This window comes from Leptidea sinapis, chromosome 3 (genome assembly GCF_905404315.1).
Source record: "Leptidea sinapis chromosome 3, ilLepSina1.1, whole genome shotgun sequence".
In the NCBI taxonomy this organism is placed as follows: Eukaryota; Metazoa; Arthropoda; class Insecta; order Lepidoptera; family Pieridae; genus Leptidea; species Leptidea sinapis.
Window position 1 is genome coordinate 11216798 of NC_066267.1, and position 22762 is coordinate 11239559.

General features: G+C 35.1%; 1 protein-coding gene across 2 annotated transcripts in view; it reads left to right on the forward strand.

Moving 5' to 3' along the window:
* LOC126979071 (unconventional myosin IC) overlaps positions 1 to 22756 on the forward strand; it is a 71236-nt gene extending 48480 nt beyond the window's left edge. For both annotated transcript variants that reach the window (XM_050828266.1, XM_050828277.1), the window contains exons 2-20: positions 4277 to 4433; positions 5357 to 5472; positions 6939 to 7009; positions 7165 to 7556; positions 7905 to 8114; positions 8572 to 8834; positions 9319 to 9488; positions 10134 to 10288; positions 11188 to 11328; positions 11932 to 12073; positions 12160 to 12277; positions 13356 to 13469; positions 16286 to 16527; positions 16913 to 17182; positions 17860 to 17987; positions 18553 to 18771; positions 19550 to 19650; positions 20197 to 20299; positions 21658 to 22756. In XM_050828266.1, coding sequence (XP_050684223.1) covers positions 4277 to 4433; positions 5357 to 5472; positions 6939 to 7009; positions 7165 to 7556; positions 7905 to 8114; positions 8572 to 8834; positions 9319 to 9488; positions 10134 to 10288; positions 11188 to 11328; positions 11932 to 12073; positions 12160 to 12277; positions 13356 to 13469; positions 16286 to 16527; positions 16913 to 17182; positions 17860 to 17987; positions 18553 to 18771; positions 19550 to 19650; positions 20197 to 20299; positions 21658 to 21672 — 3127 coding nt within the window. In that variant the 3' untranslated portion in view covers positions 21673 to 22756. The remainder of the gene's footprint in view (positions 1 to 4276; positions 4434 to 5356; positions 5473 to 6938; positions 7010 to 7164; positions 7557 to 7904; positions 8115 to 8571; positions 8835 to 9318; positions 9489 to 10133; positions 10289 to 11187; positions 11329 to 11931; positions 12074 to 12159; positions 12278 to 13355; positions 13470 to 16285; positions 16528 to 16912; positions 17183 to 17859; positions 17988 to 18552; positions 18772 to 19549; positions 19651 to 20196; positions 20300 to 21657) is intronic.
* Positions 22757 to 22762: the final 6 nt, after the last annotated feature.

Sequence of the window (22762 nt, forward strand, 5' to 3'; positions counted from 1 at the left end):
TAGAGTGGATACCGACCGGTGTCATGCTTCAGTTTTACGGTAACATATTTTGGATACTTAGCGCTATACTCTACAAATAATGAGCAACGGATTTTAGTAAGAACAACTCAATCTTTAAAACTCACTTAATTATACAATAAGACTTATTATATATTTATTATATGACAATCATAATGTTAACACGAGGAACGAACATAGACTTGTTATGCCTACTACTCGGCTAAGTCGAGTTAGTAAGTCTTTTGTGGTGCGATGCATACGCTTTTACAACAAGATCCCATAAAATGTTCAAAACAAAAGTATTACGATATTCAAAAGAATTGTTAAGAAACCTGTGGTAAGGGTTACTATATAGATAATTGACTTTCTTAATGATTCTACAGATTGGGAATGGAGCGACCGCCCTCAGGCGAAGTACAATTAACCTTATTATTTAATAAATAACACAATAAATAACTTAACTAATAAATAACACAATTAAGTAACATATTTTTTAGTGAAAAAAAAAACCCACTGAGTTTGTTGCGCCCATTCTTCTCAGGTCTGAGGCATTCATTTTGGAATGGGCGGTAGTTTTTAACTTCCAATAAGTGATGTCACATCCTATTTGGGATAATAATATTTGGATTTGAATATATAACCCGTTATACACGGTGGTAAAATTTGTAGTTGTTCAGAAAAGAATCATTAAAATTGGCCCAAAAGAGCTCAGGCGAATTGAGAACCTACTAAAGATACTCGTGGTGGCAAAACGACCACCGTCGTTGACATATAAAGCACTAACACGGAATTTGCAATTTTATTCGTCAGCAACCAGAATAGGTACAGACCCCTATAATATATTATCTTGGAAGAAACTCTCTCAGCATTCTTTTTTTTGCGCTCTTTTTAATCAAATGTACAATATTGAACTGTCATTGCTATAAGATAATCATAATCTAGTCCCAGGCTGTCGGATCACTTAGACATTCAGCTGTGGAGTGGTAGGATTTACGACAGAGCCATTTTTTTAATAAAAAGCATAAAAATTTAGGTTGGGGATCGAAATGCAAACATTTCCCATAGAGTTACATAAAAAATAAGATTAGTTCACTAGAACGTGCCAGCAATGGCCATTTGGAACAATTTGTTTTGTTGACAGAAGTATAAAATAAAGGGCTTTGCTCTCAAGGGTGATCGAATGATAAGAAATGAATAATGTTAAGTAAAAAAGGTGACGGTCCTTTTATAAAACAGAGGCAAAATTTAAATTTTGCAACCATATTTTAACTGTAAATAAAAATTGAGGTTATCGGCCCGGTTGCTGCTGCTAAAGGCATTCTAAGATGCTCTGTTATTATTATTATTTGGATATTTCTTTCTTTTTTTTATTGGAATTTTCAGCATTCTAGGAAGACCAAAAATTCTGAGCGGCATTGCGACTCTGCTGATTTGATTTGTATTTACACGTTAATCGGCTTGTTTTGGTGCTACAGTGTTATGTAAGGTGACACGGAGTCCTTATTTTTTTACTAGTCCGTGTTCACACCAGCGGATGCAAACATGCTCGAAGCACTATTGTACCTTGGCAGTGTCATTAGAATGCGGTATGCATTATTATACTAACGTTAACATGTGTAAAAATTTTGACAATACGCCTTAAATAACTGTTTTTTTACACTATCATTCCACCTTCGCACGACACGCCACAAGTTAGGATATCATCCCCACCATCTGGATGTGTGGCGGTCCTCCACAGTGCGGTTTTCAAGGAGCTTTCTCCCTCGTACTAAAAAGCTGTGGAATGAGCTTCCTTGTGCGGAGTTTGCGGGACGATACGACGTGGGTACCTTCAAAAAAAGCGCGTACACCTTCCTTAAAGGCCGGCAACGCTCTTGTGATTCCTCTGGTGTTGCAAGAGAATTTGGGCGGCGGTGATCACTTAACACCGTACGCTCGTTTGTCCTCCTATTCCATAAAAAAAAGATGAATGAACTTGGGGCGGTCCAATTGTTTATTATAAAGTAGATAGCAACATTGTCCGTATCTTAGTCCGTGGGTATTGAGGTCAATAGATCCTTGTCCTCTGAATGAAACTGTGATAAACCTTATCTGAATGACGTCACCAGGTGCCAGGATAAGCGGCTGATATTATGTTATGATTCAATGCGCATTTTATTGATACCAAATATCAAGAAATATTGCTGTTTTATTATACTCGGATAATTTATAACTGTTATGATGGTGGCTGGATGATCTTGTTACCGGGGTCTGCTTGATGTGTTTTTTTTTATTATTATTTCCTTTAAAGTTATTATATATTTTATTTTATGAAATGCGCACATAATGCCTCTATTTATTTACGGTATGTGTGGATTGATGCATCTACTATACTCAACAGCTCTTGTGTTTACAAGTATTAATTTACTTTTTTTTTCTATTTTTGACTTACTCGTGTAAGCCTTTCAGTTTTTGACATTTAAGTATTTTGTTGCGTCATTTTGCATATATTGTAATTGAAATGAATTATAACACAATTAAAATGTAAATCTTTACTTAATAGAGCCAAGCTTAAGCTCAACCCTTTACGAAGTAGCGGTAAATTCAATAAGAAAAAATATTTTTATTTTTTGACATTCATAAGTGTTGTTTCCGTGACCTACAGTGTTTTTGAATTTTGATAGATTTAGCTATAATGTAGATATATACTTCAAATACATCACATCAGTTCACGAAGCATCTTTACACAAACAATGAGTTCAAGCTCTAAAGGTTGATGCATACAATATACGATAATTTATATTTATACATATATTATTAATTACTTTTAATGAAATAATTTTATATTATTTAAAGAGGACTCACATATTTGATGCAGCACCTTACAAACTAATGTGTTATGTATATTACAGCCATTGTAAAATACTCTATTTGATTGAAAAGAGTGGCCGTTGAGTTTCTTGTTTGTTCTTCTCGCGAGCTCAACTTTTACGAATATTTATGGTAAATTCAGTAATTTAATATTTGTAGTGTCGATTCAAAAGCGCTTAGTTTAAGCCTAATTGAACAAAGTTTATTTGAATTTGAAATGTACTAACTCTTCAAAGCAAGAAGTAAAATAAAATCTTAAGAAGAAATAGCAAAAGCTTCCGTGGAGCAATAGGTTTAGCTATTGACTCTCGACTTGGAGCCTCCTGTTCGGTCCTCACCTGCCACGTATCAGTGAGGTCTAGGTTTTCCAATTTATATGTACGTTTATTATTATTTGTCGCTTTATAAGGTCGGCAAAGCTCTTGTGATTCCTCTGGTGTTACAAGAGAGTATGGGCTGAGGTGACCACTTACCATAAGGTGACCCGTAAACTCGTTTGTCTTCATTTTTCATAAAAAAAAAAACAACTTTAATACAAATTAAAAACCATAAAAATCGATAAGATAGGTGTGTGAAATTGAGTGATAAGATTTACAGCAAAGACATTTTTATATTTAGAACTTTCGAAAGGTATTAAGAGATAAATTCTGAACATAACTCAAATACGACAGAAATTATAATAAAAACAAAATTAAATAAATTAATTTATTGTTCATCTTTTTAACGATGATCGCAACAATTGACTATTATAAACCAGTGATTGTTGCTATAGAAATTTAAAATGTCGACATCGAAAAACATTAACCCCCTTATTCATAATAGTCTGCTAACTTAAAGCATTGCTAATTCTCACTCTGTCTTCTATTGACCTAAGTCAGAATGAGAAAAAACACTCCTTAGCGGCTGTTTAAAGTTAGCGGTCCATTATGAATAAGGGGGTAAATCTAATCTACACACAAAGACAATAAACCTATACCCGAGTCACGCATCTCGAACAACATAAATAAATCTGCCAGTAGGAGGCTCCTTTGCACAAGATGCCGGCTAAATTATGGGTACCACAAAGGCGCCTATTTCTGCCGTCAAGTAGTAATGTGTAAATATTTGTGTTTCGGTCTGAAGATTGCTGTAGCTTGTGATAACTGGGCAAATGAGACTTAACATCTTGTGTGTCAAGGTAACGAGAGGAATTGTAGTGCCGCTCAGAATTTTGGGTTTACAAGAATCCTGAGCAACACTTCATTGTAATGGGCAGGAATATCAATTACCATCAGCTGAACGTCCTGCTCGTCTCGTCCCTTATAAAAAAAGACTGTTCGGAGTTGCTTGGTCATAAAATGAACTGCCGGCACGCGCCCGATTAATCCATTGAACGTTAAAAACATCATCCCTCTGACTTATCTAAATTTCTGTTCTGCGTCTCCAGCCTTCTGCGGCCGGTGTCAGTCCAGGGCGTGATGGAGCATGCTCTGCAGCACCGCGACCGGGTGGGAGTTCAAGACTTTGTGCTGCTCGAGGACTACCGCTCCGAGCCGGCCTTCATCGACAACCTGAGGAAACGATTCAGCGAGAATATCATCTATGTAAGTTCTAATGTTTTCCTATTTTGTTTATTGAACAACAAACGACATAAAAAATATTCAAAACAATATATATATATATAATGCACTGAAAAGTATAAAAATAAATGCGTATTTTTATACCATCTTAATAAATAATCTAATTCTAGTTACGGTTATTGTTATTTTTGTAATACAATAACCGTAACTAGAATTAGATCCTCCTGCCTCGTCACGTCGCGCGTGCGACACAAGCACATCTCACCTATAACTATGTTTGTAGTTACAAAAATACCTTGGTTGACACCGACTCTGTAAAGTTCTGAGGTAACAAATATGTAAAAAAAACAGTCGAATTGAGAACCTCCTCGTTTGGTTAAAAAGGCTCTTACATGATATCCTTCATTACTTATAAGCTCCTTAAATATCGTCATGTTAATTGAATCTAACTAGACAAAGATGTAATGTGACGTGTAAATATAAAGTTCTTCATCAGGTTCTGAGACATAGCCCTCTATTTTTTGCTACTACGTCCTTTTCGTAGGTTATCTTCTCACCTCCTGATTCGACGTACTTCCTGTGTTTTCCATTTCTTTTCACCTCTATTAATCTGTTTGTTCTCATTATATCACCAGTCCGGTTCCATTTCAGTTTTCTTACATTTAACTAACTTAATCACTTAGGTACATTTGTTGTTTTACAAATTTTTGAAGCTCTGTTGTGATTATAACAACACGTTAAAATGTATTTTATGTTTGTTTAATTTCAAGTATTTCATGTATCTCGGAAATAACTATAATGATTTTGATGAAATTATAACAAGACGGCAAACAGTCATCGAACAAAATTACATTCGTATACCTGCTTTTATCCGTAAAATGCGAAGATTTTTCTCCGATCGAATACCTAAATGTATATATATATTATTTTGATGTGTGATTTTACAGACATACATCGGTAACGTGCTGATCTCCGTGAACCCGTACAAGCCTCTTCCGATCTATACTGAAGAGAAGACCAAGCTCTACTACAAGAAAGCTTTCTTTGAGGCTCCGCCACATGTGTGAGTATAAATTTATTTGCCAGCCGTCGAAGGAATATCGTAGGGCTCGCTTGAAAGTAGGTTATCAATGTTGATGGTAAACTCCGGTGTTTTGAGTATTGGTACGAAATTACAAACTAAATACATAAATGAAATGGTATAACAGTTGCAGGTATAATTCCTTAAAAAATGCCAATTTTTACTCTTGTAACGGTTTTAGGCCCATTTTAATTATTAATTCGCTGCATGAAAAAATCAGTCACTATGATTCATCGTAAAACAGAATATTAAAATTATATTTAAAATAATCCTAAAATCGAAGACGATTATTGATGAAAATGAAGATTATATAACCTAAATTTTGATAACAGGAAAGTGTGAAATTTTGATAGAAATAATTCACTAAATCCCCTGCAGTAAATTTCATCAATTAACAACCAATATTGGAATGGGGTAGCGACAAAATATATTTTTAATTAATAATTAAATGGCTGCATGTAAAATAAACCAGTCTGCTTGATTCGTCGTAATTCAAAATATTAAAATTCTATGTGTCTATTCCGAATTGATTTTGATCATATGGCCAAATCACAGAACTACAGGTACTAAATCTTTTTACATTGTTCAGTGGCCTAAATATAATCCTCCGTCCTATCATCACTTTAATTATAAGAATATTGTTGGTGCGTACTTTTTAAACATAGGTAGGCTAGTTACCTATATAGTTTGAAGTATCAAATCAAAATGAGTAATAAGTCTATATATTTTGTATATTTTCTACTGCAATGAATGATGTTGTGAACGAACATAACAATATCAAAGCAGATAAGAGATATCAGCTGTGGCCAATATCACAGATAGTTTAATGTAGCGGCTAAATTAATATTGTACGAATCGGCTTAGCTCGGCTGAAATATCGTCGTTTGCTTCATTACTGTAGGTCATATCCGTGAAATTCGTGTTAGATGTCGTTATTTGCTTATAACTTGTTCGGTTTTCTGCTTTTTTCAATACGTGTTTGAGGACAACGAGTGCTGGTATTTTAAGAAATAGGTTTTTTACCTCCAACCTTGCCAACCACTAACAACTTTACATAGTATGAGAAGCATCATCCCAAACACCACTACGTTTTACTTTCTACTTCCGAATTCTCAACTACTCTTTAGCATATCGAAATATGTATTTTTTTGAAGTATTTGACACTTTACGGTTCTTTCAAATAGAGGTTAACCAGTAGGAGATTTAGCCTCATTTATCCATCTTCGGATTTCTGTTTCGCATCCACGGTGATTGGATAGCGATCTGAAGTCAACAAATCCGAGGATCTGAAGTAATCAAATAACTAATTTTAATCCCACGACATTTCTGTTTCTAGAATATTTTGTATCTTTCAGGACAGGCATTTTTCAGTTGTACCTATATGTAAATCTGTATAAAATTTTAAACTAAATATGAAAAAGCTTACTATTGTATATTATACATTGCAGATTCGCGATAGCTGATAACGCCTACCGTTCTCTTGTTTATGAACATAGAGAGCAATGCATACTGATCTCAGGTAAATATTCTTAAACGAAGTTTTAAGCCTTATACGAAAAAAGTCTGCATCCCTAGGAACTTTGCTCTGTCCATATTAATTGATATTTGAGTCTCAACACTTATGTAAGCGAGCAAAGTCGACTAAAAAATAAACGTGAATCCGGATATTTTCAGGTGAATCCGGTTCAGGAAAGACTGAAGCTTCAAAGAAAGTTTTAGAATACATAGCAGCCAGAACCAACCATCTACAAAATGTTGAGAAAGTCAAAGACAAACTCCTACAAAGTAACCCCCTACTCGAAGCTTTCGGCAACGCCAAAACTCACAGAAATGACAACTCAAGCCGATTTGGCAAATACATGGACATTCAGTTCAACTATGAAGGTGCTCCCGAAGGAGGTCACATACTCAACTATCTTTTAGAAAAATCTAGAGTTGTCAGCCAAATGTCTGGGGAACGAAACTTCCATATATTCTACCAGCTGCTAGCTGGAGCTGACCAACATCTGATGAAGGAACTCAGGCTGCAAGGAAGACCAGAGTTATATAAATATACTACGGATAACGTAAGTTGTTCAAAAAACAACTGAAAAATTCTACAGGAAGATGTTTCATCAACATTGCATCGTATTTTAAAACACAGATTCAAGCGATTCTTCAGTAGCGTATTTTTGTTAGTACCTATAAATGCGGGGACTGAAAGTAGTGTTTGGATAAAATAGAAGTTTTTCATTTTTAACCAAATACTATTTCAGTGAATAATTGCACAAGGCCACAGGGCGAATCGAAATGCAATGGCAATCATTTTAATCAAAAGCATTTTCCTTCTACCAAAATTCTTAATTACATTTCTCATAAAAAAAGACAATTCAAACGTTGTTAAAAACCAAATCAAACCAAAATTTTTCTTCCAGACACCTTCTACACAAAAAATTAATGACGCTGAACAATTCAAGACTGTATTAGAAGCTATGAAAGTGATAGAGATTACCGAAGTTGAACAGAAGGAAATATTCGATATAGTGGCTAGTGTATTACATCTAGGTAATATCAAATTTGTGCAAAACGAAAAAGGATATGCTGAGATTTTAAATCATGACAATAGCAATGTAGATGTTGCTGATGTAAGTACCAACGACTATATTATTATTCATATTTAAGATATGTATAATCATGAAAAAAAACTTATTTTTAAAATAAAACTTAAAGCCCATATAAGTTAAACCTAAAATAGAAGCGACAGGATTAAAGACATGTGAAATATGAAAGATAGTCTTATGTCTTGTAACGGAAAGTTGCCAATCTTTATAAATATAAGAGATTTCCACTCATCACGGTGTAATTTGAAATTTGGTAGGAATAATTCTTCAACCGAGTAGAGGTCTAGTCTACCTTTACGAAATTACACCCGCAAGAATGTTTTTCATTATGAACAGAACAACGTCTGTTGGGTCAGTTTGTTAAAAATAAATGTTTAGCTTTATTTACCTGTAGATGTTAAAGGAGTTTTGTTCCAAACTTTCAATTCAAATAGACTTTGAATTAAAATTTAAGTCTTGATAATAAAAGTAATATTTGTAGCTTTTGAAAGTAAACGTGATGAAACTTCGAGAAGCTCTCACGAGTAGAACAATAGACGCTCGAGGCGATGTCGTCAACACTCCCTTGGACCTCGAACAGGCACAGTACGCCAGAGATGCTTTAGCGAAGGCCATATACGAAAAACACTTTAGCTGGCTTGTATCAAGACTCAATTCATCCTTAGCGCCTAAAGACAAGGACCCACGAGCCTCTGTTATGGGTATTTTGGACATCTATGGATTTGAGATCTTCCCTAAAAACAGGTAACGTAACTATATAAATAATTTAACGAAATCTTTTTTAATTCTTTTGGTTTATATTATTTCATACCCACATAAGAACGCAACATAATTAGTTAATTTTATAGAATTATAAATAAAAAATATAAGTACTTATTATAAGTAATGATATTTACATAGTACCTAGGTATATGTATGCATCATCATGCATCGCCCACTTTGTTCAAGAATCCCTCTGGGGTCTGTAATGTACACAATGAGGTAGAACTACTAGCCTTAATGGTAATATTTCTTCTATAATTCTTGTAGTTTTAACAGAGATTATGTTTAACTCCTAATTTATTCAGTGTTCGGGTAACTTTTATGCTACGGGAGAATAATTGCAACTTTGTCAACAGAGATTTCTATGTGATGTGATTCATTTCTATTTTATAATTATTATAAATCTTTAACTTTCTTAAGTTGTCCGGAATACCATAATAAGATTAGTTTAACATAATTATTTCAGCTTTGAACAATTCTGCATCAACTTCTGCAACGAGAAACTTCAACAGCTCTTTATCCAGTTGACTTTGAAACAGGAGCAGGAAGAGTACCTGCGGGAAGGAATCGAGTGGGAGCCTGTTGAGTACTTCAACAACATCGTAATCTGCGACCTTATTGAAGCGAGACATCAAGGTTCTTTTTATTTCTTTTTTCAGCAGAATCTTATCTTGCCAAACTATAATACTGCCGTTAGGAACATGTTGCTAACCCGAGTCAAAATTTATGTTGCCATTACGATACATCTATTATGTGCTGCTGGTCGGGATTATATTAAATTGTACCTACATGTTACTCGTCAGCCTTTTTTCTCTTTGTTGAGTTTTCGATTTCATTATTTTGAAATCACTTTCTTATGGAATATTTTAGTGTTTTTATTCTTATAAAAATAAATTTGAATGTAAAATTTATGAACGATGCGGGACTCAAACTCGTGCTCATGCGATCTCTCTTCCACTGAGCCAACCGTTCCAGTAGCGTAAGCTAATTTGTGTAATAACATTTGAAAGAGCGATATCTCAAGTCAATTTCCTAATATGCATATTATATCCCAATATTGAGCAGGTTATCAATTATCCTGTAGATGAAGCCACAACCTGAGAGTTAAACAAGACATCAAGATTTATGAACGGTTGGTTCAGTGGAAGAGCGCTCGCACGGAACGCGAGAGGTCGCGGGTTCGCGTCCCGCATCGTTCATAAAATTTGTTTTGAAATTTAATTTGTGGAATATTTTTAGTATCCAATTCGATTTAACATTTTCTTTGTATCATATTTCTAGGTATAATATCAATCTTAGACGATGAATGTCTCCGTCCTGGTGACGCGACGGATCTCAGCTTCTTGGAGAAGTTGACCCAGAAACTGGACGGTCATGCTCACTACAAATCGCATAGAAAAGTCGACAGCAAAACTCAAAAACTAATGGGAAGAGATGTTAGTATTCACGACATATTTATTCTTGACTAAAAATATTACCAAAACGGTATTTAATCCTGTAATTGTAAATGTGTTTGTTATTGTTTGTGTTTTAGGTAAGCTTTCAGCTCTCAGTGTTCGAATTGTTTGAAATGACTTCCGTGTCAAGACTCACGAGCTTCCTAAAACTTTTTAAGTTGCCTCTTGAAAATTTTCAAATAGGTATCGCGATTCTACCCCGTTTTCGAAAATCGACTTTTCATCAGATCACAACATTTTAAGGTCCTAGGAAGCTTCCCTGACATATATGCATACGTCTGTATGTGTGTGTGTGTGTGTATGGATGTATGTAAAACTCTTATAACTTTTGGTTCGCAGTTGGCGTCATTCCAAAGAGCTTGGCCAAACTTGGATTTTGAATACAATTCGGACCGATTTTGAGAAAACTGTAGTTTTCTTGGAATAGTTTTTAAAACGATCGAGTAAAAACTGGGTGAAAATCTGCTTATTCATTCAAAAAAAAAAAATTAAATAGGCGGTTATTTAACTTTTACCAGACTTTGGAACTCGTAGAGCTCAAAATCGTCTTATGTACAGTTTGAATCGTTTAGGTATGGAATTGGCGGGAAGTTGCAGGGATGGCGTTTAGTATCAACTGTTTTCCTAATTTTTAATCAGATTTTTGACGCAACAAATCTAGAAGTGCTTATTATCAGAAAATATTCTTGTTTGCGCCACAAACTATAAAGTCCTTTAGACTATACAAGAAAGCACAAAACCTCAAAAATCAATCAAAGTATGCCGCTTCAAATAAAAATAATATAATAGAGTTCGAAACAATAAACATTTTTATTTTTGTGTATTTGTACACTATCTGGTAATCTATCCTAGTATGTAAAAATAAATTTATTTTACAGGAGTTCTGTCTCGTTCACTATGCCGGGGAAGTAACCTATAACGTTAACACGTTCCTGGAGAAAAACAACGATCTCCTGTTCAGAGACCTGCAAGGACTGATGGCCTCCTGTGGCAACACTATAGTTGGAACTTGCTTTAAGGTGTGTAACATTAGTATACAAGGTTTTGGGGTCTTTGGGTAAATATTGTAGCTAGTTAATATATATGACGACCCATATAGTCGAATGGTTAGTGACACTGACTACTAAGCTAGAGGTCCCGGGTGCGAATCCCGGTAGGTGCAATCATTTATATGATGAATATGGATGTTTGTTTCCGAGTAGTGGATGTTTATATGTATTTATGTATGTTTAAGTAAGTATATTGTATTAAATATATCGTTGTCTTGTATCCATAGTACAGGCTATGCCTAGTTTGGGGCAAGATAATTTGTGCAAGCTTTCATTTTAGCTTTTGATTTCCCTTTGCTACGAACCAATAATAATTAGACTATCCCCAATAATTATAACCAAATTCCAATAAAAACCGTGCAAATTATGATAATTTTTAGAAAGCTGGAAACTTTTAAATATTTACTTCATTTAATAATTACCTTTTTAAACGAAACTTTTGCTCAGAAAGACTATATCATAATAAAGCAACAACCCGTTAACATTGTAGCAGTAATATATATTTAATACAACTTGCTGTTCGTGTGTAAATGTTTTAAGGCAAAAATTAAATTTAATAATAATCCCTTTTAGGACCTGAACCTGTTGAGCAAGAAACGTCCAGAAACAGCTGTGACACAGTTCAAGATCTCCCTCAATGAGCTGATCAAGATCCTCAGCAGCAAGGAGCCGTCCTATATCCGCTGTATCAAACCTAACGATTTCAAGCTACCTAGTGAGACCTATTTTATTATGTTTCAATGGTTTTCTTATATTATTGAATAAGATAATTATTCTGAATTTTTTTTTTTTTTATTTCAGTGCAATTTGATGATAAGCTGGTGTCCCATCAAGTCAAGTATCTGGGTCTGATGGAGAACCTTCGAGTCAGACGAGCTGGATTTGCTTACAGGAGGACTTACGAAGCTTTCCTTGAAAGGTATTTGTTATAACGGAATAGAATCAACAATTTCAAAAAAATTATCCGAACAGAAAATTGTAGTCAGACAAGTTTTTTTATGCCTGTAACGAGATAAACTGATGAGACGTTCAGCTGATGATAATTTATACGCCCAGTACGGTATTTATACGGTAATTTTAATTAAAAATACCAGAAATTCTGACAGGCACTACCATTGCTCTCGTCACTTTGAGACATAAGATGTTTAAGTCTCATTGGCCCAGTAAGATTAATCGTAATATCGTATATCGTAATAATTATGAAAATAATTAGTAATCTACGGCGCCCTTCGAACCAAAACACAGTTATGCTTACACATTACTGTTTCGCAGCATAAATAGGCACCGTTGTGGTACCCATAATCTAGCCGGCAGTCTGTGCAAGGGAGCTTCCCACTGGTACATGAAAGTGTCGAGTCTCCCAATAATCCTTTATCTAGAGAGGTCTTTTGTACGAAAACTGCTTTTTTATTGGAAAGCCTCATTGCCGTTCAGTTTTATTTCGACAATTTGTAGTTTGTTTCATTAGAACAGAAAAAGTACTTTTAATTTGATTTTCTTACAAATTAGAGGCGCGTGATTTATAATCTGCAACCAGAGTTGTCATAACCTGCAGGGTGAGGAGTGAAAGGGTACTTTGCTTGGCTACAAAATATGTCGTGGACTATATCAAGTGGTAAGAGCAGATATACAGTGGGAGGCTCCTTTGCACAGGATGCCGACTAGATTATGGGTACTACAACGGCGCCTATTTCTGCCATGAAGCATTAATATGTAAGCATTACTGTGTTTCGGTCTGAAAGGCGCCGTAACTAGTGAAATTACTGGGCAAATGAGACTTAACATCTTATGTCTCAAGGTGACGAGCGCAATTTTAGAGCTGCTCATTATTTTTTTGGCTTTTCAAGAATCCTTAGCGGAACTGCATTGCAATAGGCAGGGCGTACCTATCAATTAACATCAGCTGCACGTCCTGCTGGTCTCGTCCCTTATTTTCATTAAAAAAATACAGATAAAGTAATTGCAGTATATTCTAAAATATTTTATCATAACTTCAGATACAAGTGTCTCAGTTTGGAAACTTGGCCAAACTTCAGAGGACCAGCGAGAGATGGAGTACACAAACTTGTGCAGGCTCTGGGCTATGATAAAGAAGATTTCAGAATGGGCAAGTCAGTATTCCTTTCAATTATTCTATTATTTTCTTTAATATATTGAACATATACCAAAAACATGAAACTGATTGCTGACAGAGAACAATGACCAAATGTCCTTTGGATCTCTTATACTTTGAAAGAGTCAAGTAACTTATTAAATAAGTAACAGTCCTTTGTATTTTGCGAGGATTTTATTTAGAGTATGTTCCGATATGCATTGCGACCACTGTACAGTGTGACGTCAATTTAGTATACTGTGAAGCCGTTCTTTATAGCCACTTATATTGGGTACTATTTAAAACGGAACGCAATCCCGTATAGGTGGGTGTCCCAAATGGGTGTATTAAAGTTTTCTAGTTCAGTAAAAAAAACTGTTGTTGGAGTACTGTCAAATTAAAAATATTTGGGATTAAACTGTAGGTATCGTTTATAAAACGTTAGGCACTCGAGTGGTTTTGACTGGTCACGTGATCAACGTACTGCGAGTACCTTACCTCGAAAACGCCAGTGCTCACAGTAGAATATGGCGGCGATTTATGACGTCATATATTTCCCTAGGGTACTGCGGCAGTATACTGGCAGTCCATAACGGAACGAATTTTTCTACAATGATAGCACTGTGCAGTGCTTGCAATGCATATCGGAACATACCCTTAGTTATTTTGATCAAAAAAAGTTTATTAAATAATAAATACTTAGTATAGGAAGACCTGAAAAACACACTTAACAACTAAATTATACAAAAGAATAAGAATTCCTTAGTATAAATTGGACGTAGTTTCTGAAAAACGATCCAAGCCACAAACATCATATTTTAAGAAATTCGTGTTTAATGTTTAATAAATATTAGTGTATTCCATACATGTGGGCTGGGTTACTAGGTCATGATATCATTTAAAGAGTGGGGCTGCCATTTTTTGCCAGTCCGTTAATATAAATCACGTGAACAGTTTTGTGATCTTAACTCAGTTTCGACATGATTGTGGCTTAGAACATTTTTCTGGAATTACGTCCAATTAAGAAGAGGCTTTTTGATGGTAATCGGTTGTATTGTGAAAATGTTGATAAAATCTCACTTTTGAAAAATATCCTGATTTACTACATAGTACGATAATCAAGAACATTCTACAAACTAGATAGTACGATAATGAAGAACATTCTACAAACTACATAGTACGATAATCAAGAACATTCTACAAACTACATAGTACGATAATCAAGAACATTCTACAAACTACATAGTACGATAATCAAGAACATTCTACAAACTACATAGTACGATAATCAAGAACATTCTACAAACTACATAGTACGATAATCAAGAACATTCTACAAACTACATAGTACGATAATCAAGAACATTCTACAAACTACATAGTACGATAATCAAGAACATTCTACAAACTACATAGTACGATAATCAAGAACATTCTACAAACTACATAGTACGATAATCAAGAACATTCTACAAACTACATAGTACGATAATCAAGAACATTCTACAAACTACATAGTACGATAATCAAGAACATTCTACAAACTACATAGTACGATAATCAAGAACATTCTACAAACTACATAGTACGATAATCAAGAACATTCTACAAACTACATAGTACGATAATCAAGAACATTCTACAAACTACATAGTACGATAATCAAGAACATTCTACAAACTACATAGTACGATAATGAAGAACATTCTACAAACTACATAGTACGATAATCAAGAACATTCTACAAACTACATAGTACGATAATCAAGAACATTCTACAAACTACATAGTACGATAATCAAGAACATTCTACAAACTACATAGTACGATAATGAAGAACATTCTACAAACTACATAGTACGATAATCAAGAACATTCTACAAACTACATAGTACGATAATCAAGAACATTCTACAAACTACATAGTACGATAATGAAGAACATTCTACAAACTACATAGTACGATAATCAAGAACATTCTACAAACTACATAGTACGATAATCAAGAACATTCTACAAACTACATAGTACGATAATCAAGAACATTCTACAAACTACATAGTACGATAATGAAGAACATTCTACAAACTACATAGTACGATAATCAAGAACATTCTACAAACTACATAGTACGATAATCAAGAACATTCTACAAACTACATAGTACGATAATCAAGAACATTCTACAAACTACATAGTACGATAATCAAGAACATTCTACAAACTACATAGTACGATAATCAAGAACATTCTACAAACTACATAGTACGATAATCAAGAACATTCTACAAACTACATAGTACGATAATCAAGAACATTCTACAAACTACATAGTACGATAATGAAGAACATTCTACAAACTACATAGTACGATAATCAAGAACATTCTACAAACTACATAGTACGATAATGAAGAACATTCTACAAACTACATAGTACGATAATCAAGAACATTCTACAAACTACATAGTACGATAATCAAGAACATTCTACAAACTACATAGTACGATAATGAAGAACATTCTACAAACTACATAGTACGATAATCAAGAACATTCTACAAACTACATAGTACGATAATCAAGAACATTCTACAAACTACATAGTACGATAATGAAGAACATTCTACAAACTACATAGTACGATAATCAAGTCAATAAGAACAATAATCAAGAACATTCTTGATTATCGTTCTTATTGACAAATTTGATATATAAATATAATGGTAATAATGGTAAAATTACCATAAATCATCAGTCATTTTTCATTAGCCATCTTTTGTTCCAAAATTCTATCAACAACCCATAAAATGTTCTCATCAGACACTTTTCACAGCACAAAAATCTTCATACGATTCCCGAAAACGCTGTTCGAGACAGAAGACGCCTTCCAGATAAAGAAGAATGATATCGCAACGATCATTCAGAGCCGCTGGCGAGGATACTGGCAGAGGAAGCAGTACCTCAAGATGAAAGAGTCTGCCATCATCATACAAAAGTGGGTCAGGAGGTTCCTGGCGCAAAGACTGCGGGAGAGACGGAGAAAAGCTGCCGACGTCATCAGGGCTTTTATCAAAGGTAATTTATTCACAGTCTTTGGAATATAAGATATCGTTCAACAGCATTTTAATCCATATAGCTTTATAGGCTTTATACCAAAGCAGATGAATGCAAAAGAAGATTATAGTAAAACTTTTCTGCTACTTAAATAGGTATTGTAAAAAAATATTTTATAATATATGAGGTAATGATTATGGAGATATTAAATGAAGAAAGAATGTTTGAAAAATTGTGTTATTTTATATAAAACATAGCATATAAAGCATCAGAATTCCAAAAATACATTAGAATGAAACTTTAAATTTAAATATCCATTTCTATTATATGCACCGAAATTCTTTTTGACTTTACTATTTAATAATACTTTATTAAAAAGTGTTTGCTTCATTATTTTCCACATAAGGATTCATAACAAGGAATGGACCAGAAACCCCAGAAAACCGGCGTTTCCTCGCCATCGCCAAAGTCCACTGGCTAAAGAGACTTTCTACTCAGCTCCCGAAAAAACTGCTGGACTTATCATGGCCGATTTGCCCCGCAACTTGCCAAGAGGCTTCGAAGGAGCTGCATCGGTTGCACAGAGCGCACCTCGCCAGGAAATACCGTCTGGCATTGTCGCCTGCTGAGAAAAAGCAGTTCGAGCTGAAGGTTTTGGCGGAGAAGATGTTCAAAGGTTGGTATTTTCGGACCAGAAACAATTCTTATGTTCGTCCAATTTTGGTTTTTGAATATAGCTCAAATTTGCTATCAAAATGATCATTCCTCTGAATAAATAAATTAATAACTAACGGAGTTTTGTACTGCTCATTTTCAGTTTAGAAATGTGATTAAACATTTGCAGATTCCTATGTTTGCTACGTTTGAAATTAATAATATTGCAATTTATTGAAATAGCAGGGAAAACGAGCCTGTGGGTCACGGAATAGGAGTACAAGAAATGATCATCGCCTTACATACTCTCTTGCAACACCAGAGGAATTACAGAAGCGATGAAGACCCATTAGGTGTATCGACCGGGTCATCTGATAAGTTTATAGTTAGTAGAAGCAAAGAAATCATGTCAAACAACTCACTTCGTGATAAATGAAATGACGTATCTAAGCGAAACCAAGCGATACAGCTATTCACTAAGTGTCTACCTGCTGGATAGCAATAATTCGAGTAACTCTGCTTAACATGATGCTTAAATGGTTCGAGCACAGACAGGGGTGAACCAGACCAAAGATGACGGCATTAGTCTATACCTAGCTGGATCTGCCCCTTTTAGGCATTATCTTGCTCCAACCCCTCAATATCTTAGTAGATACTTTTCGTCCATAATTCATTAGTGATTAAAGGTTGTGTATACAGGCAAGAAGAATAGTTATCCAAGCAGCGTCGGCGAGAGATTTGTCGACGACCGTCTGACGGAGGAGCATCGCGTGTTGAGGAATACATTCATGGCATCTCCCTCATGGCCCAGCGGCGAACAGCTCATCGTGAGTTATCAGCCTTATTTTCTTTATTTATTGGTAGGAAGTAATGGTCTTTTCTGTGCGAAAATATTTAGTAATGATACATATTCTGCAATTGTGTCCGCTTATAGATTGGCCTACCATATCTAACGTTGAGACCTAAAAATAAAGCACACGAAATGTGGGTGTGATTCACATAACCCCTTATTAACTACATCATATATTGTATAGAATTAAAAAAAATATTGGTCACTTGGGCGTACATTTTTACAAAATTAGCCATTGTCAAAATGTTTCCAAAGTATGACGCTTTTGAGTAACGCTTTAGAATGCCTATACTTTTTTAATTGTACAAAATAGACGGTAAGGTTTATGTTATTGTCTGTGCAATGACATGTGACAATATTACAATGATTAGCCTATTTAGGTACGACTTAGGTATAATATAGCCTAACAAGCTTAGTTATAGGTAATTAAGTAGAATTTAGGTATTTAATTTGCATTAAGAAGGCAATGAGCTGTTATTTGTAGGGTCCTACGTACGAAGACCTGGCACAAAGACCAGTCATGTCAAACGACTCTGTTGCAGTATTCGTGTGAAGCTGTGAAGTACGACCGGCGCGGGTACAAACCCCGCGAGCGTGCTCTGCTGGCGTCCGACAAAGCGCTCTACGTACTCGATGCGGCCGCTCGCAAGACGTACAAGCTGAAGCACCGCCTGCCCGTCGACAAGCTGAGGGTCGTCGTCACCAACGAGTCTGATGGACTAGCTCTCGTCAAGATACCCCAGGAGCTGAAAAAGGATAAGGTGAGGGGGTTTACCAGAGGGAGGCTCCTTGCACAGGAAGCCGGCTAGATTATGGGTACCACAACGGCGCCTATTTCTGCCGTGAAGCAGTATTGTGTAAACATTACTGTGTTTCGGTCTGAAGGGCGCCGTACCTAGTGATATTACTGGGCAAATGAGACTTAACATCTTATGTCTCAAGGTGACGAGCGCAATTGTGGTGCCGCACAGAATTTTTGGGTTTTTCAAGAATCCTGAGCGGCACTGCATTGTAATGGACAGGGCGTATCAATTACCATCTGAACGTCCTGCTCGTCTGGTCCCTTATTTTCATAAAAAAAGGCGGGATATTTCTGCGTAGATTCGTAGTAAAATTTCATTATGTGATTACAGTTATCTATAGCCGCATAGCTTAAAATTAGTAATTCCTTCAATACCTACTCAACCGAATGTTAAAGAATCGTTAACTGCTTTTAAACATCGGTATTTATAACTGCAGATACAAATACGACTGGTATGTATTGATTAGTATTTTATCGGATATTACTCACCTATAGATAGCTAAGCGCAAACGATTATTTATTGTTGAGAAACAATAAAATCAACCGGTCGAAGACTTTCATCGCACTTAGCATAGTAGATACCTACTTAGACGTAGTTTCAGATTAGCTATTCTATCGAATGTTAATTCAATATATTGTAGGTCGGTTACTTATTTGTTTATTTAATATCATTGAAAACAGGCTTGAGTGTCTTGCACCAAAGACAATTATTTTAATTAAATTTATAACTGTTTCAGGGGGATTTAATTATATCGGTGTCGCACGTGATCGAGGCCCTCACCATAGTCACGGACTACACCAAGCGACCCGAGATCGTCGAGATTGTTGACACGAGAACGTAAGAGCTTCGATCAAATATGTACTTGATACAGCGAAGGATACGTCAATTTAATGAATAATATATACTTACAGTTTTACACAAATTATCTTCTTCCAAGCTTGACATAGACTTTACTATGACTGCAAAAAAAAAACGATATATTTACTACCATTTACATACACAGGTACATTAACAATGAGTCTTGTACTGTAGGTCTCAGTGAACGCGCCAACTATCGACAACATAACCATATGCGACAATTGCAATTCAGAGAACTTCTATATTTAATACCTATCTCTCGTAGTTTGCGACCTGGGTTGTTAGTTTGAGCAGAAGTTTGGAAAGATAAGAATGTGAGATATAAATCTACTAACTAGATGGTCGAAGGATTTAAAAGCACTGTCTTCCAGTAGGTAGTAACAATTATAAGTACAAAAATATAACGTTGAAGAGGATTATGGACATAACTAACATAAAAATATTACTTACCTAAAAATAATATAACTAAAATATCGACTTAGTTTTGTGATTCATAATAATTTTTTGATATTTTCTCATGTCTAGCATTGCACATAACCTGGTGAACGGCAAACAGGGCGGCACCATCGAGGTGACCCACGGACCGCAACCCGCCATTCAACGCGCCAAAAGCGGCAACCTTCTCGTGGTGAGTTCACCTCTACTCAACAAAACAACAACCAAACCAACGCTTGCCAAGTTCGTTTTATGCAATGACGTGGGACCAGTAAACTCCTTTGCACAGGAAGCCGGCCAGATTATGGGTACCACAACCGCGCCTATTTCTGCCGTGAAGCAGTAATGTGCTTCTTTCTGAAGGGCGCCGTAGCTAGTGTAATTACGGGGCAAATGATACTTAACATCTTCGTCTCAAGGTGATGAGCGCAATTGTAGTGAACGTCCTGCTCGTCTCGTCCCTTATTCTCATAAAAAAAACGCGAAGACCTGTTCTCTAGAATTGTGCGAAAAAATCAAGTTGACTTAAAACATCAAAAATATAGATATCTCAGAGATTACTTGATACGAAAATCAAGTCAATCAAAAGTTTATTCATAATAATGTTCTTTAGGTGAAATAAAACCAACAAGATTCTTTGAAATTTGAACCCTGAAATTTGGCCAATTGGAAAATTTGTTGTTGTAAGCTTATTGGAGGAGCAAGGATCTAAATAATATTAATGGCAAAATATACGTACCTACATTGTCCTGTTTCATTGCTTTTATGAGGTTTATAACCTATTGATACAGGACTGAACACGTAGTAGCGACATTTCAATTATTTTTTTTTAAATAAAAGAACACATGCACAATATGCTATCGCGACTCTTATTGTAAATAATGCTCATATCATGTAGTCTACAGCTCTGTTGAAGAATTCTAATGAAGGGTGTTATTATTATTTCTGTCACGTAGCAGGTAATTATTTATTTTAAAGTGATATACACACTTCTGGGATTAATTAACAATCTGATTTGTTATGTATATACATGTAGTATACAGCCATTGTAAAAAAGGTACTCAATTTGATTGAAAAGAGTGGCCATTGAGTTTATTGTATGTTCTTCTCACGAGTTCAACTTTTTCCAGCAGTAATTTGAAAGTGCTTAGTTTATACCTAAATGAAAAAAGTTTATTTGACTTTGACTTAAACAAAATAAATTTGTAACCAAAATAATGACGCGGTACTCGTAATTTACGGACGATGCGGGACCCTTACCCGCGCCTCTCGGGTTCCGTCCGAGCCACAACCAGAGAGTTGAGTGTTGAACAAGACCATACATCACTCGAAACGTTAGCTACAGTTCGTAAGCGCCCGTTCAAACGGATACTCCAGGCGCGGGTAAGAGTCCCACATCGTGCGTAAATTTTGGTTACAAATTTAATTTGTACTTTAGGATCTAATATTCTGTAAATATTTTTTTTATGTTTATTAATTAGTGATAAGATGTCGCAAATATTTTGTATTAATTATCTTCAACTTGTTAAAATTATGTTTATATTATTCCAGGTTGCAGCGCCCTGAGTATTGTAAACATGACAAGCAATTCAAAAACAATTTTCGTTTTATAGTCAAATTGTTATTTCTTCCTTAACTTATTTCGTCGTAAGATATAAGATTTATATAATATATTGTTTTATATGCATAAAATTATTTACTAATCGGTACTTAGTACTTTGAGAATGTAATCAAAAATAAATTTTTATTATCAATATTGGTTTATTCTTTGCAAAATGTAGGTACTAATAAAATGAAATACTGAATTATGTACTTAGGTCAGAATAAGGCCCGGTATCCACCAAAGCAGAGAGGAGAGGAGATAAAAGCGAAGCTGTCAGGTTATTTCCACCAGAGCGGAGAGATGTGAGCTGTGTTCATAGCACGCTCGACGCGGCACAATATTCTATAGCCAAATGAGACCTCTCTTCCTCCATTTCCATTCTCTTGATCCATTTCCACCGAAGCAGATACGGAAGGAGATGCGGAAATAATGAAATCTGATTGGTTATCAAAATACATCTCCTCTTCGCTTTGGTGGACAAAGAGCCTGCAGAATCCTAAAACAATGTTTGAAATTCTTGACAGATATCAGTGAACGCACAGGAAAGATATGATAATTTATACCTACTTGGTGGCGAAGTGTGTGTACTGATGTTATAGAAATACATTGTGACGTTTTTATATGTGGCAAATGATGAGTGCACCGAAGGGAGGACAGTAGTAACAAAATGATATATTAAATACATTGTTTCCTATTTATTGTAAGTATAGGTATAAAGTATATCCAAAGTATTAAGAAATGTTAACGCATATCAAAAATCCTTAATGATTCCTCACCTTTCACGAATCACTTTTTCTGTAACACTGCTAAATAGCTAGGTAGAACTTTTTCAAAAATACTATGAAAGCTGAATCACAGTGGTGCCCGAATGTAGTATTATTGTCTACATATAATTATGTGACCCTAGCAGAGAATCGAGTAGATAGAGTACCTATATGTGTATTAACGAGATTAGATTTTATGGTGGGTACACAAACATTCTTATGACCATAATTAAAAGTGCCTTGTAAGTCAATTTCATTTTTACATAATAAATATTATAATGCATTAATA